The sequence below is a fragment of the Pteropus vampyrus genome, unplaced genomic scaffold, assembly GCF_000151845.1.
Source record: "Pteropus vampyrus isolate Shadow unplaced genomic scaffold, Pvam_2.0 Scaffold112, whole genome shotgun sequence".
Taxonomy (NCBI): Eukaryota; Metazoa; Chordata; class Mammalia; order Chiroptera; family Pteropodidae; genus Pteropus; species Pteropus vampyrus.
Window position 1 is genome coordinate 3,805,018 of NW_011888893.1, and position 18,003 is coordinate 3,823,020.

An 18,003-nucleotide genomic window follows, 5' to 3' on the forward strand; every position below is an offset into this window, starting at 1 on the left:
CGGCACAGAAGAGACGGAAATGAATGGTATCCCACAGCTCGTCCCCTGGGGTAACAAGAGAAAGGTGTCTCCTAGGTTACTCCGATCTGGGGGGGAGGGGGTGTCCTATACCAGCGCTGTCCAGTAGAACTTTTGTGATGATGAAAAAGTTCTATGTGCCGCCCGATACCACAGCCACACGTGGCGATTGAGCACTTAAAATGCGGCGAGTGAGGCCGAGGAATTGAATTTTAAATTGTATTTGATTTTAATTAATTTAAATTCAAAGAGCCGCACGCGGCCATTGGACAGTCCAGCCCTGAGGATTGTGCTCCTGTTGAGAAGCAGAAAGGCTGGCTCTCTCCCTGGCCACTCCCTCCCCCCAACGAGAAAGAGCTTTTCTTGTTGTTGGAAATAGCGGATGGGGCCAGATAGTTCTGGGGCTAACTCATTCCAGCTTTGTCGCTGAAGCTGTGGGACTTGGGCGAGGAGTCTATGCGAAGCATGTCGTGTGGGGCCTGGCACACAGCAGGCGCTCAGGAAGTGGTAGCTGTCATTGCTGGAGTCAGCGGCGAGCGTGGCTGCTCACACAGCATCTGCAGCAGTGGCGGTGGTGGCACCGTGCAGAGGGGAGGAAAGCGTCCCCAGACAGAGCCCTGTCTCCATCCCCGGGGACAACAACCCCGCCCCGGCCGTAAGCAGGCCCCTGCAAGTTTAGGGACCTGGGGAAATTGATGTCAGTCACGTTGTGGGTTTTAATTTCAAAGCAAGAGAACTTTGGAGCAAATGTGACATCTCCAGGTGAGTCTCTGCTGGCCTCCCAGCCCGAAGCTGTGGCAGGGGCTGTAGCTGTGCCTGCGGCTCCTCGCTGCTTCCATGGACTCAGCACCCTGCCTGGCCGCCATAGCTCTCGGGGACCACTTGCAGACGTGGGCTGAGGACCTCTTATGTGCTGGCCACGTGGGATCCAGAGATGCTGAAAACACAGTCCTAGCACACACCTGGAGGGCAAGCAGAGGTATGCTGAATCCCAGCTTGAAGCCAGCACAAGGTGCTTAGTTAGGAGAGGGATGTTAGTGACCGCCATCCAGTCCGGGGACATGGGAGGAGCTGGTCATGGGAGGTGGTTGTCCAGCTCAACAAAGCCCTGGGGATGCGGGCTGGAGCAGGAGGGGCTGGAGAATGACCAGGCTTCTGTCTGTGAGAGCAGCGGGTCTAGAGCTGTCCAAGGCCACACACAGGGTGATGGCTGTCCATCTGGCTGCCCCTAGAGGTGGGGTGGGGGATACAGTGCAGGGCCTTGGGCAGGGCTCCACGGAGCTGTACATGCCTCCACCCACGAGGGGGCCACGGGCCAGCTGTCCTCTGGGACACCATGGCTGTGTGCAGCCCAGGCCTGCGTTAGGGTCCAGAGTCCAGCTGTCACAGGAGCCTGGCGGAGTGGTGGTGATCGACCTGCTGGCCCGTGGCCCTGCCTGCACAGAGAGGTGTGGCTGTGTTTGCAGAATGTTTCCACGTTGCCATTCTACTCGGTTCACCACAGCATGTGACAGCGTTGAGGGGGGGGACATGGGAGGGGGTGCATGTGCACGAAACCACAGAGATGAAGTGGCTCCATGGGACTCCCGCGGTGGCAGAACGAACGGAGGCCTCCCGCGGTCCCGGGCCCACGGCCTGCCCACTGAGAGGGGATGAGGTTCAGGCGCCGGCCGCCCCCGGCCCCCGCCCCGCCTCCCCAGGCCGCGTCCCTTTTCCTTCTGTCTTGGCACAGCTTACCCAGACGACGCGGCTGAACATATGGGCGGCATCCTCGGGCATTTTACTGATTTTGCTTTTGAAAACCTGGTCGGTTCACAAGTGTCCCCATTTCTCCTGTAGCCTACAGGAGAGATGAAAGCTGGTCTCCCCGGCAGGTGACAACTTTTGCAATCGGAGCTGGAGCGCTGGGAGGTGTGGCTCTCCCCAGAGCAGAGCTACGGCGCCTGGGCAGAGGGGGTGGGGTGTGGGGTGTCATCAGTGGTTAGGGGTCCAGTTGTCAATGCCGTGGTGACTCTACCCTTGGCCCTGGGGACCATCCGTGCTGGTAGATTCATTTCGGGGGGCTTCCCAGAACTCCCTCTCTGTTGCTTCTGTTTCAAACACCAACCTCCTTGAGTTGTCTGACTCGTGAAGTCCCACAGGCCTCGGTCGGGTGCCTCTGGGGCAGCATGGACGGGGCCAGGGGTCCCCCAGAGGCTGAGAGCGACTCGGGGTGGACCTGCTGGGTTAGCCTGGTCCACGGAGCGAGTTGTGAACGCTGACCTTCAGGTCCGGTGTTGAGGGGAAGGGTTTGATTTTGCCGCCAGCGGACCCCACCTGGAATCCGGGCTCTGAAAGGCACGGTGGCCGCCTGCGGGGGGAGCTTCGTGAAGCCGGGATAGCGCTGCCCCAACAGCCACATCCACTGCTGGCTGTGAGGAGCCCTGCCTCTCGGAACCCCAACTGCCTGGGCCTCGCGGAATCCCAACTGCTCCCCGACCTGGCAGCTACGGAGGGGCCACGGAGAAAAAGGCTAGTTGATGTTCCTCTAGCCCTTTTAACTCGGGTCACGTTCCCTTCCAGCCTGTTTCTGTGCCTGTGAAATGTGAATTCTGAGGGACCGTCTCTGGACGAGATTGTTACTTCTGACCCCGGCCATCACCCCAGGTTTCTGTTTTGGGGTCTAGGTACCAGAGTGGTGCGGGGGAGAGAGAGCTGGGTGGTGGACCCGCCTTCTCATCCGGGCTCTGCCACTTACAGCTGTGGGTCTCAGCTGTGGCGAAGCCACTCTGTGCTTCAACTTCACTTTCCCATCTATAAAATGAGATAATAATCCCTGCATAACCTCGATGGCACATGGTTATTGGAAGTCTCCCACGGGATGACAAATGGGCAAGGGCTTTGTAGAAAGAGAAGTAAGGTGTATGTAAGGAGTATCATTATTAAACGACAGTTGGCAACTGGAATCCAGCCCAGCCCTGTCCACACCAGCTGCTTTCCCTGGGTGTTATAAGCGAGTGGCTCTTTTATGAGATATCTTTGGGTTCATTTCCGACGAGGAGGGGACAGTAGGGCTGCAATTTCTTCTTCCATCCCTCCGGGCGTCCTAGGGGCATAAGGGGGCCATATAGGAAGGCAGGCTTTGGCAAAGCTGTCACCTGGGCAGTTCTGATTCTGTCCCTTGCACCGCTGCCCCTCCCCCCCGCCCCCAACGACTCCCCTCTGCTCAGAAAGGCCCTGCGGCAGGGGCTCCCGCCTTCACCACTTCTCTCTCCTGCAAGGGAAGGCTTGGTGCCTCCAGTGCCCCTAGACCCTGTTTCCCCGGGCTCTGGGCAGTTAGTGGGTCCGGCTAGGGGAGCCCTGCCTCAGGATGAGGCGCTAACTGCTCAGTTGGGGCCTAAGGAATCCTGAAATGGGAACGGCCGAGGTAGGGGTGCCGGGGGCTTGGGGAGACCCGCTCGGCGCACGTTCTGTCCCCGGAACCGGCCCTCTCCTGGCTCCCTCTCCAGTCCGGCGGGCGCAGGGTTCAGCAGCCCTTTTTCCGCCAGCCAGGTTGTTGGCGAGTTAGACCTCCCAGCCTCACGGGGCTGCTGTGCGGCTGCAGCGACGTTGGCGACTGCGGCGCTGCGGAGGAGACGGAGGTTCTCGGGAGGCGGCGCCATGTGAGTCCCGGGCCGGCCCGGGCTGGGGCCGCAGCGGGAGATTACCGTATTTATCGAGGCCCCTGCCGGACCCTTGGGGGCGGGTCACTGCGGGCGTGCTACCGTATTTGCCGGGAGCCGCGCAGACCCTTTCTGGGAGTGGAAAGCGCCGCGACTTAATTACGTATTTACCCAGGGTTGCGTGGTTCCCCCAGGGGCGCTGCGGGAGCCAGGGGTGGGTTGCATTCTTTCCCCAAGGGAGCAGGGGCTTGCAGCGGGGTGGGGTGGGGTGGGTTGCGGCAGCAGGCTGGGAGGCCTACGTATTTTCATAGGGGTGGGGTTGCGACGCAGAGTTTACCATATTTCTCCGGGGTCACTCTGGCTCCAGGAGTTGGCAAGGTTGTGCCGGGGTGGGGTGTCCGGTGGGTGGGGTCACCTCTTCTGATGGAAGCAGCTATTTGATAAGAACGGCGGCGCAGGAGGCTGGCGGTCTTTATGGGGGCGAGAGGGAAGGGGCGCGGGAGGCGCTGCGGGAGAGTTAATCGTATTTGCGTTGGGCAGCGCAGACTCCAGAGGAAAGAGCCACTGCTGGAGACGAAGGAGCAGGGGCGCAGCCTGGGCTGTGAGTGTGGGATGGGGCGGAGTACTTGGGGGAGAGAGGGAGGCCGTGGTCTTGGACACTCCCCACGGAGGGGTCTTGGTCAGCAGTACAGCTGGGGAGAGTGGGGAGGCTGCCCAGTAACAAGGCCAGGCTGGCGTTGGCCAAGGGGTCTGTGATGATGATGTCTTTGCAATCGTCAATGCAGTGGCCCCGGGAAAGACTTGTGGGTGGGGTCTACTGCAAGTAGGACTTGTCCCCAGGATGTGTATCATCCTGGCCTGAGGGTAGGGGGAGACAGATGTTGTACTCCTGAGACCCCATTCTGCGGATAGATTAACTGAGGTTGCGATAAGCATTGAGATCTGGAAGTGTGGAGAAAGCCTGTGTGGAGGTCCAGGGGACCAGCCAGCAAGCCCCCCGATGGCGCTGGGGGCATGGGGTACAGGGGAGTGGGCGGTGCAGCCGCTCCAGAGCAGGCCTCAGTGCTCTGCAGGAGCAGGAGCCCAAGGCTTCGGCGGCATGGGGGTGGTGGCAGCAGACAGTACCCTCCAGGAGCAGTGGCTCTTCCGGTATCGATGGCTCTGCGGTTGCTGGGAGGATGGCGGTGGTCTCGTGCGCAAGTGTGTTTTCAGGGGAGTTAAGCTGGCGAGCGGCTAGTACCTTGAGAAGAGCTTTCAACAGTGAGTAAGGAAACTGAGGGCCTAGACCTGGCTCACCTTGCTGTGTGACCTTGGGCAAGCTGACCTCACTGAGCCTCAGTTTCCCCATCTACAGGTGGGGTTCGTTGAGCCCTGCCCCTTGCCCAGGGCTGTTGTGAGGTCAGCGGGGAGCAATTTAAGGGGGACACAGTGCCTGGGGAAGAGGATCCCGGGGAAAACCAGTGAGGACGAGATGGAGCCGAACTCGAGGATGCTTGTCGGACACTGCGTGCTGCTCGGCCTGGGCCAGACTCTGCTGTGGGGACGGCAGGAGCAATGACGCTGAGCTGCGCCTGGGAGCTCATGCTCCGGGTTCCGTGGCTTGCAAGCCTCACAGGCATGCCTTGTTTTGATGAAGAGTTGCTGCCTTCAGTGTTAATTGAGGCTGCTTTCAAGTTTAAAGGGTTTCGTTTTGTTTCTTCGTTTAAGTTTTGCAAAAAGATCTTTAAACCACCGTGACCCCACCCTTCCCTTCAGATTGGGGATGCACCTGCCTACCTCTTCCATGAGAATCTGGTTGGAGAGATAAGACGTGTCCAGGTGCAGGATAAATGTGGGATACTAGGAGCCCCTGAATATTACCCACTGACGTTTGTCTGATGCCTGGTATGGCAGGCACAGTAGTTGGTGCTGGGGATGGACCCGCCTGCCGTGTGATGAGTGAAGGTCATAGGGTTGGGCCACGTGGCTCAAGAGGGGCTGGAGGGGTCGGGGAAGGCTTCCACGAGGCACTGAGAAGGGCCTGAAGGGGCAGAGGAGAAACAAGAGCATCTAGCAGGGCACACTGGCTTGAAGAACGCTGTAGAGGGACAGGATGGAAGTGGCGCGGGGACAGTGGAGCGTCCCTCCCTGACCTTGGGGCTGGCTAATCCTCAGGTCCCTCCTGACCCCTTTCTCTGCTTCTGCCTCCCCAGGGGTTGCTGATTGCAGCTGGAAGTGCCCATGACCGAGCTGGCGTCCTCCGGGGGCGGGTCCCCTGCGGGGGACGGGGAGGAGGGCCTGGGGGACGAGCGAGGCCTGGTCATCCACCACCCTGCGGAGGAGCAGCCCCACCGCTGCCCGCTGTGCGGCCAGACCTTCTCGCAGCAGCCCAGCCTGGTGCGCCACCAGAAGGCGCACGCCGGGGCGGGCCGCGCGGCCGCCTTCGTGTGCCCCGAGTGCGGCAAGGCCTTCAGCGTCAAGCACAACCTCGAAGTGCACCAGCGCACCCACACGGGCGAGCGGCCCTTCCCCTGCCCCGAGTGTGGGCGCTGCTTCAGCCTCAAGCAAAACCTGCTCACGCACCAGCGCATCCACAGCGGCGAGAAGCCTCACCAGTGCGCGCAGTGCGGCCGCTGCTTTCGCGAGCCGCGCTTCCTGCTCAACCACCAGCGCACCCACGCGCGCATGCCCGCCCCGCACCCGCGCCGCCCTGGCGTCTTCGGGGAGCGCCGGCCCTACTTCTGCGCCCGCTGCGGCAAGAGCTTCGCACGCGAGGGCTCGCTCAAGACCCACCAGCGCAGCCACGGTCACGGGCCCGAGAGCCAGGCGGCCCATTTAGGCCGCGTGCTATGAGGTGCTCGGGGCCGGACGCCGGCTGTTTCCTGCCCCCGAGCTGCTGCTGCGTCTGTGAGCCCTGGAGAGGGCGCTGGGCTGCAGCGCCCCCTCTGGATGGGATTCCGGGAGACAGGGGGAGGCTGGCTGGGGGCCTTGAAGGAGTGGGCTGCCGCCCGGCTCTGCCACCGCCTCCCTCCCGCTTCTCGCCAGGATGCTCCGGCTGGCTGCGCACAGCTACTTTGGGCCCCTGCGATGGTTTTCGTCCTTGGGCTCGCCTGGCCTAGAGCAGGTGAGACCCGAGGGCTGGCCGGAGCTCCTCTTAGGCTTGCGGGGGTGGCGGTGGCGGTGGGAGTGAGGGATGTCTGGTGGGGACAGGTGGGGGAGGTGGGGCGTACTGCGCTCTCGTAGGTCCCTCTACGACCAGCTTTTTAGATCTTCATTCCCAGATTGTCAGAGTGGAAAGCGACACGGAGAGGGCCACGCTCCACAATCCTTCCCCCCACCCCCCGCCCCCCCAAGGTCTCCTGGCCCCAGCATTTACTATCTGGTGCCCTTGAGAAGACATTTCACTTCATTTGCTCATTTGTAAGTTGGGCTAAAGGTGAGGGACGTTGCGAGGCCCGTAAATACCATTACTAGATAGGAAATGGTGACGTCGCTGGCCCAGAGTCAGTGTCCCTATATGCCAGGCACTGCGCAGAGCTGGGCTCTCCAGAGGAGGCACAGACACAGGCCCTGTCCTCTGGGGCGCCACGCCGGGTACTCACTCAGGGCGACGGGGGCCGTTATAGGGACCAGACTATACAGTGCTGGTGGGGAGGTGACCGTCATCACCCGGGGCTGTTCGTTGGTTTGAACTGGGACCTGGGGATGAAGAAAGGTGACCGAGGGAGAGCAAGGGTGGAAGGAGGACTCTGAGGCAGGAGTCCGATAGTAGAGGCTCATACGTGTCCTGCAAAGGACTTTGTGGCCGGCGAGAGGGGACACCCGAAGAGCGCACTGACCTCAGACGTGCGGTGCGGTTCAAGAACTGGAGACCCTGTGAGGACAAATCGAAGTGAGACGAGCAGGAGCCTCAAGGTTCTTGGGGTCATACAGGGCAAGAGAAGATGAGGCCCCCAGCCCAGAGGCTTGACCAAGGTCATGCAGCGAGAGAGCGGAGACTCGCTTCAGGCCTCTGAGCCCAGGTTGGCACCCCGAGGCATGGGCTGCTTCAGCCATTCGGCCGCTGAGGAAGCCGAGGCTTACCCAAGCTTGCCCCCAATGACACCTAGTACTGAGTGGGACAGCGGTACAAGCGTGTGCCCTGTTTTGGGTTCTGGACCCCAAGACCCTTCCTCTTAAGAGAGCCTCTTACTGGTGGGAAGATGGAGCTACGAGATGTAGGAACGTGACCGGGGACCACGAGGCAGGAGCCTGGGCAGGGCTGTCGCTGGGTGGTGAGGTTGCCTAAAGGGAATGGGGCTTCCACAGTGGGGGGTTGGGAGGAAGGAAGCTGGGGCTTGGAGAGGACCTGAAGCCACAGACTCCGTGCCCAGTCCTGTGCTTGGAGCTGGAGACCTGGCCCTGCCCTCTGCCCTTCCTTAGAGCTTCGTGGCTCCTCGGGGACCAATTGCCCAGGGTCTCCTGCTCCCAGGTGGCTATTGCAATGTGGACTAGTACTTAGTGGCAGAGATTAAGAGATTAAACTGGGACCTGGGCCATCCGGAGCCAGTCACCAAAATGCCCTGAAGCCAGGTTGTCTCATCTGTAAATGGATTAGTGATTCTTGAGTGTGTGGCAGGGGGCCTAAGAGGACCAGCTAAGAACCCTGGGAAGTTGCAGTGTGGCCCAGCCCCAGAGGGGTGGCCGGGCAGGGCTGTGTCACACACCGAACCTTCCCTGGTCTCTTTGTCTCTTTGAACAGATGCGGACTGGGCAGGACCCCTGGACAGTTTGCAAGGCACATCTGGGCACAGGGACTAGGAATGCCCCTGGGGGCCTGCACCCTGGCATGAGGACATGTGCCCTAAGAAGACCTACCTCGGGAGGTGCCCGGGAGTGACAGCAGAGGGGACCAGTGGAGCCTGGGATTGGAGGCGGGTTCCGTGCCCCGGTGGAAAAGCTCCCCAGACCTGTTGGGAGTCACGGCGGCGGAAGAGCTCGTCCTGGCTGCCTGGTCACGGAGCCCACTCTCATGTGGCAGCAGGGCCCGCGCCTGCGCGGAGAGCTGGCTTCTCCGCTCCCGCCTGGCCCACCAGAGACAGGAAGTGACTGGCCTAGGAGAACACAGCACGTCAGTGGGAGACCCGGCCGTGCGGGCGCCGCCTCCCCCGGGGCGGGGGGAACCGACCTCTCAGGCCTCGCCCTTCAGAGCAATGGTTCCCTTCACTCTGGGGGCGTGAAGCCCTTTGAAAATCTGACAAAGGTTATGAAGCTTCTCCCCGAGAAAACACACATCCTCACGTAGACGCGAGAATCTACCAGCAAGTCCAAGGACTCCTGGACTCCGGGCTGGAACCTCGGCTCTGGGACCCGACCTGCCACCCTTTCCTTAGCTGATGGGCCATCAAACCAGTAGCGTTCCGCCACCCCATCCCCCACACCGGTCCTCCATCCTTTGTTCAGGAATAAAGAATTCTGAGGAGGGGACCCTGTTAGTCACTGTCTTCTCGCAGACCTAGGAAATAGCGCATCAGGCTTCTGGAACCTCAGGCCTTCCCCAGACACTGCTGGAGGCTCGCTGGGCTGGCATTGCTCCTCCCTAGTTTGGGGTTGCTGGCTCTGGCGACCTGGCTGCCGGCTTCACAGCCCATCCCGGGCTCCTGGCCTGGGCTCCCATGTCACTGCGAAGGTTGTGGGGGAAAGCTGGACCTTCTGTGGGTGCTGAGTGGGGGCAGGAGTGGGGCTGAGCCTGCCCCGGGGAGAAGGGGCCCGTGTCCAGCAGCCACACCCAGGTGTTCTTCCGCAGCCAGGCACGAGACGAGGGAGGCCAGGGAGCGGGGAGACGGAGCCTCACTCCTGGAGCCAGTGGCTTCGGGCAGCGAGAGAGAGGCCGGCAGAGAAGCTTCTGTGTGTTCCAAGCGTCCAGCAGAATAGGTGGCCGGGCAACACCAGGCCAGCAGCAGGGTAAGGGCTGCTGGTCTTCACACCTAAGCAGGCTGTCCTGGAGCTAGCTCACCGGCCTCTCCAGAACGAACTGCCCATCAGCAACGGTGTGAGCCACCAGGGCTGGGATGGGTTCTTGATGGCACCCAGACTTCACGAAGCTAGTTATAGTCAGAGAAACCCTCGGGGGACAGTTTCACTGAGAGGCCTTTAGTCACGGAATTCAGATGGAAGGCCAGCGATGTGAGCTGTGGGGGGCACGGAGGAGTTGAGTTGAGGTGTGTGGGGGTCCTAGGGCTGGCCTGGGTCTGGTCAGGGGTATCGGGAGGCCCCCGGGCTTCCCAAGCTGGGGTCTTGCTTGTCCTGTCTCCGATGCAGTTAGGCGCACAGGTTCTTGCTGACTATCTGCCCTGTGCCTCATCCTGGGATAGCAAACTGCTTGCTCTGGGGCTTCAGAGAAAGAGTGGCAGTCTGTGATCCTTGGCCAGTGTGGAGGGAACCTCACAGACTCACCCCTCCCCTGCTGATTGTCAGCTCGTCTCCTCCCTCCCCTGTAACTGTGAGTCCTCCTTCCAGCCTCTGCCTCCCCTGGAATTGCTCCCATGGGCCACCCCTCCTTGCCTCTGCCCCACCAAGCCCCCCACACCACCAGGCCGAGCTTCCCTAACCATCCCCTTCCTCATCTGAACGGCTTCTGTGTTAACACTGCAATCCTATACTCTACTTCCCGTGTGAGCGTGCATGCACGTGTGCGTGTGTGTGTGTGTATGCACGCGTGTGTGTCTTAAATCTCCAACAAGACTGTGAGCCCTTGAGGGCAAGGGATGCATCATTTCTCCTTGAACCTCAACAGGGTCTAGCACAGGGCTGGATTCACGACGCTTAGGACAAACTTGCTGACTGGCGGATGGGTTGATGCTGGGGGGTCGTGGGGGGCTGGTGATTGCAGGTACGAAAGGGCAGAGGGCATGTGAGTTCACTAATGGGGGCATTTTATTGGGCTGTGGGCTGGCCCCCTGGGGCAATAAGGGCCATAGGAGGCCTCAGATCCCCCTTACTTTGGGCAGCGGGTCAGGAGGGACCACCCCAAAGCTATGCAGAATTGTGCGTAAATATCCTTCTAGGCTTGATATTTCCGTAGGTCAGTGACACCCACCAGAGCTGACCAAGTGGAATAAATGTTCTGTTGACATCAGTTCGTGTGAGGAGTGGTCATTTGGGGCTCAGCGGGGAGCAGGGAGATGGCCTCTAGCTCTGCCTCCGTCATTTCTTTAGGAGTCACGTTCAAGGTAACATGGTGGCTGTAGGAAGCATAGGTCAAAAGGCATAGCAATGAATTAGCTTGGCCCCCACCCCATCTGGATAATGACGGCTGTTTGAACTTGGGCCACAGGTAAGGGAGCCCCCTTGCAGTAGCCCTTACTGCTTGCTCCGCCCACGGCTGAGGACCTTCGGGCCATTCCCTTTGGTACCTGACAGGAGGGCCGCTGAGAACACTCAAGTGCGAAGACCGTCACCGGTCACGTCCCTCCTTATTTTATCTTCTTGCCTGTAACACGGGGAAAGTAAGTCATGCTCCTTCTGCTTTACGGAGTTGTGAGAATCCAGCAAATGTGTAAATTGTGACCAGCAGAGCGGCACTGGTTTGCCAGCACCGCCCCCTCTTGCCTGCGATGCACCTGCAGCTGATGGCTGCATTTCTCAGCCCACGAGGCTTCCGGCAGAAAGCACCGACCGGCCAGCGGCTGTGCCAGGCCTGCCACCAGGACCGAGGCTTGGGCGAGTGACTTCCCGCCTGTCGGTGGTAGGGGGTGGGCCCGATCATGGCGGAGGCTCACTCCGGAGCCTGCCTTCTGTGCCTGGCTCTTGGCCCAGATTTGGGGCTGCATTAATTGTCCTCCCAGCCAAGGAGGATCCCGAGAGGTAGTAACTCAAGGACAGGGCCTCTGGGAACCTGATGCTCTTGGGGGTGAATCAGGCAGGACTCTCGTTCAACTCAAATTGACTAACAGCAGAAAGGGGAACTTGGGGGCCCGTGACACTGAGAAGTTCAGCGACTTGATGGTGACACCCGGGACCCAGCCCGTCTTGAGCTCAGCTCTCCCTCCCTCATTCTGGAAGAAGCAGGAGCAGCCGGCCCTCTGCCCGCCCGGGCTCAGTTCCTCCCCGAACGGTCTGAACCAGCTTCACTGCCCGTTCTGGTTGGACACGGTGCCCGTGTCCAGACCAATCACCGCAGCGGGCCCGGGGACCGAGACCTTCTGAATGGCCAGGCCTGGGCACTCGCTGCCAATGAGGGGCCAGCTCCACCCGGAGCTGGAGGTCTGTGTGTGGGGAAGTGACGACGGCCAGGGGAAAACCAGGGGTCGGAGGTCGGGGAGGTCGTCCAGGGTGGCAGAGCGACCCCCCGCTACTGACCGGCGGTGCCATGGGGGAGTTAGTTATAAACGCAAACGCAGCCCCACTCCAGACTTCAGATCAGAAGCTGCCCTTGAACGAGATGCCCCGGCAATCCGTGTAGGCAGATGCTCCGAGCTCTCACATTTCCACCTCCCTTTCGACCCCTCCTGCCTAAAGGGAGGAGGATGGAATGCGGTGTTTTTCTTAGGCAGGCTTCTGGGGTGCAGAAGCAAGATGCTGCCTCCACCTCGGTCCAGGAAGCTGGCCACGGTAGCCCGCGCCGCACACCCTGGGGACCAGAGCCTATGTCAGCCTGGCTTTATGGGAATTTACTGTCACTACAGAACAGTACAGGTAAGAACGGCCCAGAAAAGAGCCAGCCAGGTCACGAGGCAGGCGGCCCACCCGAGCGATGCCTCCACCCCCGTCCTCGCTCTGTCCCCGATGCCCCTCTGTGCCCTCCTTCTGACCCCTTTCGAAACACCCCTAAGCCTCACTGTCCTCACCCTAATAGTGCCAAGGGAGAGGATGTCTGCCATGGTTGCTGTTGGCACCCTTTCCAGGCTGCGCTGAGTGTCGGCTACTGATGGTTCTCAGCTGCCTGGCTGGGGGGCTGCCCCTTGCCCCGCCCCCACCATGGCACGAGGCCAGCTCTGGAGGGGGCAGTGTGCTCAGAGCTCCCCGGGGATCAGATGATACTGATCTGCAGCTGAGACCACAGCCCTGGCTCCTTCCGTCACCCACTCCCGCTCCCCTTCTCTGGAGAGTGCTCCCCCACAGTCCTGTTCTCCTTGAACAGAACCCTTGTCTCAGGCTCTGCTTCTAGGGACCTGGACCGAAGGCGGTGTCCCTGAAGAATACACATTCAGAGCATCTTGCACATATAAGAGGTTGCGACTAGAATCCTTTTTCTAGCAGTTCTGTGTGGTGCTGGTTACCTGTAGTCTCTCAGGTATGTGGATTAACGGTCAGAGATGGTCATCTCCTTTGCGAAAGGCCAGGCCAGAGGACCTAAGTTGCTGCCCCTCACCAACTGCTCTAAGGTCCCTGTCAGTGGGCGACGAGGTGCAAAAACCTACTTCAAGGCTCAAGGCGTGGGATCTAGTCTGATCATGTAGCTTTAGCCAGGGTCCCCACCATTTCGAACCCCAGATTTTCCTATCACGAAGGGAGCGGTGTGGACGGGTCGCCCGCTGAGGTTTCTCTCAGGTCTGAAATTCTACAGTTTCTTCCCAATGGCTCGTGTGGGCTTTCTCAGGAGGTGAGGAGCAGAGATCACATAGGCCGGTGACGAGCTGTGTCCAAGGCTTCATGAGATGGCAGCCAGCCCCCAAGTGCAGCTGTGCCCCAGGACGGCATCCCCCTCCCCGGCCCCTCCCTCTGGCCAGCCTTGATCTTTCCTACGGCTGCCACCACCTCTACTCTGTAGCAGATGCTCTGAGAACTGGAGCTGGAGGTATTTTTCTTTATGCAGGAGAACTGCAGTCTCTAGCTGCAGAGACGGAAAGTCACCTTGGAGCAGACTTTCCTTGTTTCTGGAAGGTCATCCCATCCTTTCTGTTAAATCCACATAAAACAAATACCCGCCACTATTCTCCTTGGATTCGGGAGGTATTTCAAATGCGGATGCTTCAGACCAGCATGTTAGCTGTTGTGTTGAATAATAGTGCTTTTTAAAAGGCTGTCGTTAGGCAGAGCACCTGGGGACAGGGGCTTGAGATGCAAGAAAGACCTGAAATGCTCTCCTTGATAAGGGGCTGAGCTGGTCCTTCCCCTGGCACGTAGTCACTGTCCCTTTAGGGCATTCTTCTCCCGGCGTGGCCGAAATTGCTAATGAGTCTGGGCAGTCATGTTGCAATATATAAACGTATCAGAGTAACACATTGTACACCTCAGATTTATACACTGTTATCTGTCAAATTTATTCAATTAAAAAAACCGAAACAGGCTGGCTGCATATCGACTCCAGACTTTAACAGATGCCAATGGGAGGGTGGCACCCTCTAGTGCACATTTGGAGAACTGATGTCTAGTGAAACGGACTTTTTTTTTTTTTTAGGCGAGGTAATACTTGGTCGACCTCACAGATTGCAAGGACCTTGTCAGTTTACAATCTCTTATTTTTTATATTTAACTCCTGCAGCACCTGGTCTTCCTAAGTGGTCTCCCATCCAAGTACTAACCAGGCCCAACCCTGCTTAGCTTCTGAGATCAGAAGGGACCCGGCTTGCTCAGGGTGGCGTGGCAGTAGACATGAATCAGACTTTGTAAGGAGGGCTGTTTCTCTGGTGTCCTGAGGCCCACCTGCCGCCTTCATACTGGAATGTAAAAGTCAAGGACCATCTAGGTTGTCAGTAAGTGTTTGTTGCATGAATAAATGGAACCACGAGGCTTTTCAGAGTACCGTCTGGGAAATGAGTCAGAATAACAGATTTGTGAAAGAAAATTGTCCCCTTAGAGATGAAATGAAGGTTGATGGCACGAACAGAGAAGAGGAAATTAGAGGCAAAGATATCTGACATGCGTTCCTTTCAAAAGGAAATAAAAAGAAACATAGAGTAACTTTCCAAAGACAATTAGCCCAAACACCAGCGTTGAAGGTTTGCTCACAGAAGCCTAACCCAAGAGAGGAGGCCTGCAATGAGGTCATGCCTCAACTCGGAGCCTCCCAGCGGACGGGAGAGACGCCCGCCACCATCTACAAGTAAGTCTTCAAAATGTGGATGTTACTGGGGAAATTCCAACGCTTATTGGATATTTGACAATACAGAATTACTTTTTTCTTAGTGATAATGAGGTGGTTGTGCTTATGCTAATCAAAGTCTCTTTAGCTTTTCAGAGATACATGCAGACTGAAACGGTATCTGGGATTTGCTTTGAAATGGTCCAGGGGGTGGGCGTGAGAGGCTGGGACTAGACAAGGAACCCCACAGGCCACGTGTTGATAATTTGAAGTTGGGGGAGAGTAAACCGGGAGCCCGTTAGATACGCTCTTCTCTTTACCATCGTCCTGTGTTAGGAGATTTCCATGATAACAGGTTAATATATTTGTACCTCATCCTTCTAGCCTTTTGAAAATTTCCTTTATGATACTCCTAAAACACCTAGGTGTTAGTCGGGCAGGGGCGGGGGGGGGAGGGGGAAGTGTTTGAGGCTTATTTATTTATTTTATTTATTTTAAGCAAACTTCTTGAAATTTTATTTTTAGATAAATTAAAGAGCAATGTGTAGATCGAAGAATATAAGCTTTATTAATCTTTATTAAAAATTAAAAAAATTTTCAGTTACAGTCGACATGCAATATTATATTCGGTTCAAGTATACAGCATAGCGATCAGACATTAACATACCTTACAAAGTGATCGCCCCGATAAGTCGCCCACCTGGTACCATACGTAGTTAGAACAATATTATTGACTTTATTTCCTATGCCATACGTTACATCCCTGTGTGTTTGAGGCTGATTTAAAGTGTTGGTTTTGAGCGATTTCCTTTGGTCCAAGAGGACCAAAGGCTGATGGCTGAGGGGGGAGGAGCTAAGAGCACCCCTTTGCTTCGACACCTCCCACTGAGCTTTGATTTCAGTCCTGCAAAGCAAAGATTCTCATTTCCCAGGCTGGTAACTGACCTCGGGGAAAAGAACTCTCTGTGCGTGCTCACAGCTCAGGTTCTCGGTTTGGCTTGGTGGTTTCTTATTGCCTGACTTGGAGACTTTTGAGAAGATTCAAACATATTTTTATCCTGTTTGACTTGACTCGGAGAGGTTTGGTGTGAATAATGTAAAGGAAGGAGGAATGAGTCAGGACCTTTAGACTTCTCTGCCCTCAATATTTGTCCTGTCCCCAGTGTCTCAGACTTAGGTCCCCATGCTGAAGTGCTTGCCCCTCCCAACAACAACAAAAAAACAACCAAAAAACCCCACCAGCCTCTCACAGCCCTACCTCCATGAAAGCTGCTGGAAAGTGCTGTGATTCCAGACTATTCCACAGCCAATCAGCCCGGGTGACTGCCAGCCTATATGTGAATCGGGAAATGGTGTTCATTCTTCAGGTTAAAAGTTTTAAAATAAGCATATTATTTCTTAATAATTCTTGTAACGAATCGGGACTCTGAGTAAGACATTTAATTCCATCAGAAAATTGGCAAAATATATAAATCGAGTTACAAGACACTTTACTGCCATCTGCCCAATCTGTGGCAAACACATATTTCCCGTCTTCGAACTAAAACAACATATAATGACATTTTTTTTGAAGTAAGTAAATGTCTAGGCTGAGACTGACACCCCCTTTGATGTGGCAACCTGCACAATTATAATAGCAGCCCTGAATTAGTCTTTCTAAAATTCTCTTACTGTTTCCAAATACATTACAGATCTGTTCTCTTTTCCACTGTCCATTTTCACTGTCACTATATTAGTTCGTGTCTTTTATTCCTAGCTTGGACCATTGCAGTAGCCTCTAACCGGTCCTCCTGCCTCCAGCCTACTCCCCCCTCCCCCCCGCCCATGTCCCAGCTGCTCTCAGCACCCGAACGCTGTGCGCTTGCCATGTTCCCTCTGCTGGAGTGTCCTTCACCAGGAGATTTCTATGTGCCCTCCTGGGTTTAGCTTCCCTGTGCATCTTGTCATCTCCCCCATTTTAGGACCCGCCACAGTAAAAGGCCTGTTTATGGTCATTTCTCCGTCTTGCAGGGCATATAAAGCTTCCTCTGCGCTCCCATGGCACCCCAGCCATAGGTTTAGTCTCCTTTACCATCATTTGACCAAGCTCCTTGACTCGAGCATTTGCCTCGTGAGACTTTGAGCCCTTGAGCCACTACACTGCCAGGCTCTGGTAGCCTGCACCTTGCTGGCATAACTTGTGCCTTCCTGGCTTGTTTGCCTCTGGAAGTCCAGCCCCTCTCCCCCTACCCTGAGAGTCTGAGAGGGGACAGGGAGGCCTGGTGTTTCACCTGCAGTTGAGTACTCAGTCTTCTGCCCTTGTCATTAGCCACAAAGCCACCAGGGGGCAGCAAGCCCCCATTCTTCCCTAGATCCGGGCCCAGCCAGAGGATCATTTTGCAAAACCGTCACCTTGGCAAATAATCAACTCGCTAAGTCGTCAAGTTATTTGAAGCTTTGGTTATACTCAGGTGCTCCCCAAGGGCTTCATATGCTATTTAAGAATGAGAGAGCTTTTTCTCAACTCAGTTTACTCGACACTACCGAACTATGTCCTTAAAAGTGGCCAATATGGTAAATTTAATGTTATGTTCTGTTTTTGGGGAAATGATAGCTTAGCCTGTGAGTCTGCAGCTGACCCCACCTTCCCTTCTGGCAGTGGCACAGCTGGGACGAACCCCACCGGCCAGAAAAAAGGCTTTCGTCTCATCTTTCAATGGATTGAGTTGACAGGAGAGGACGTAGAGCCCGAGGGTGGGAGGCTTCCTGGACCAGGTGGCCCTTACTAAGGGGGTAAGTAGGGTGGGGGAGGGGAGAGACTGTGTCAGTGTCCCACCAAGGTGTAGCCCCTGGCCCCAACTCCTTGGTGGGCAGTGCCCACACAGCCAGGTTTCCTTCAGCTTCTTAACTAGGCTGAGCAGAGGGGCGGCCCCTCAAAGCCTGGTGCTCCCTCCACGCCCCCCCCCCCACAGCTCCTCCTTCCTGTGGGGGTCTGAAGAAGGCTCAGCGCCACCTCAGACATTTCAAAGACCAAGCTCAGTGCGAGAGTGTGAGCTCGATTCATCACTCAATTCATCGCATGGTCTCCGGCCTCTGCATCCCAATGACAAGTCTTCTCACACGGGTAAACCCCATGACGCTAAATAAAAAAAAGCCAGTCCTACTCAAAAGGACAAACACTGTCTGAGTCCCCCAGTAGGAAGTATCTAAAGTCACTAAAATCATAGAAACAGAAAGTAGAAACGGGGTTACCAGGGGCGGGGAATTAGTGTCTAATGGGTGCAAAGACCCCAGTGGCAAGGTGGACGAGCTCTGGACACCTTTGCGCAACCGCGTGAGTGTACTCGACACTACTGAACTGTGTCCTTAAAAGTGGCTAAT

The 18,003-nt window shown here is 56.9% G+C and overlaps 1 protein-coding gene and 1 pseudogene across 6 annotated transcripts; one reads left to right on the forward strand and one right to left on the reverse strand.

Annotated features, from left to right (window-relative positions):
* The first annotated feature begins 3,316 nt into the window (after positions 1-3,316).
* On the forward strand, positions 3,317-9,104 carry LOC105295725 (zinc finger and SCAN domain-containing protein 2-like). Of its 6 annotated transcripts, none has more exons than XM_023533813.1 (4): positions 3,666-3,873; positions 4,205-4,260; positions 5,852-6,762; positions 8,380-9,104. In XM_023533813.1, the coding sequence occupies exon 3, from the start codon at positions 5,880-5,882 to the stop codon at positions 6,489-6,491; it is 612 nt and encodes a 203-aa protein (XP_023389581.1). In that variant the 5' UTR covers positions 3,666-3,873; positions 4,205-4,260; positions 5,852-5,879; the 3' UTR covers positions 6,492-6,762; positions 8,380-9,104. The 6 variants fall into 6 exon arrangements, with proteins under 6 accessions (XP_023389583.1, XP_011363827.1, XP_023389581.1 ...); XM_023533814.1 differs by having other exon boundaries at positions 3,666-3,822; XM_023533815.1 differs by lacking the exons at positions 3,666-3,873; positions 4,205-4,260 and adding an exon at positions 3,317-3,424.
* Positions 9,105-14,094: 4,990 nt separating this feature from the next.
* On the reverse strand, positions 14,095-14,213 carry LOC111743377 (annotated as a pseudogene).
* Positions 14,214-18,003: the final 3,790 nt, after the last annotated feature.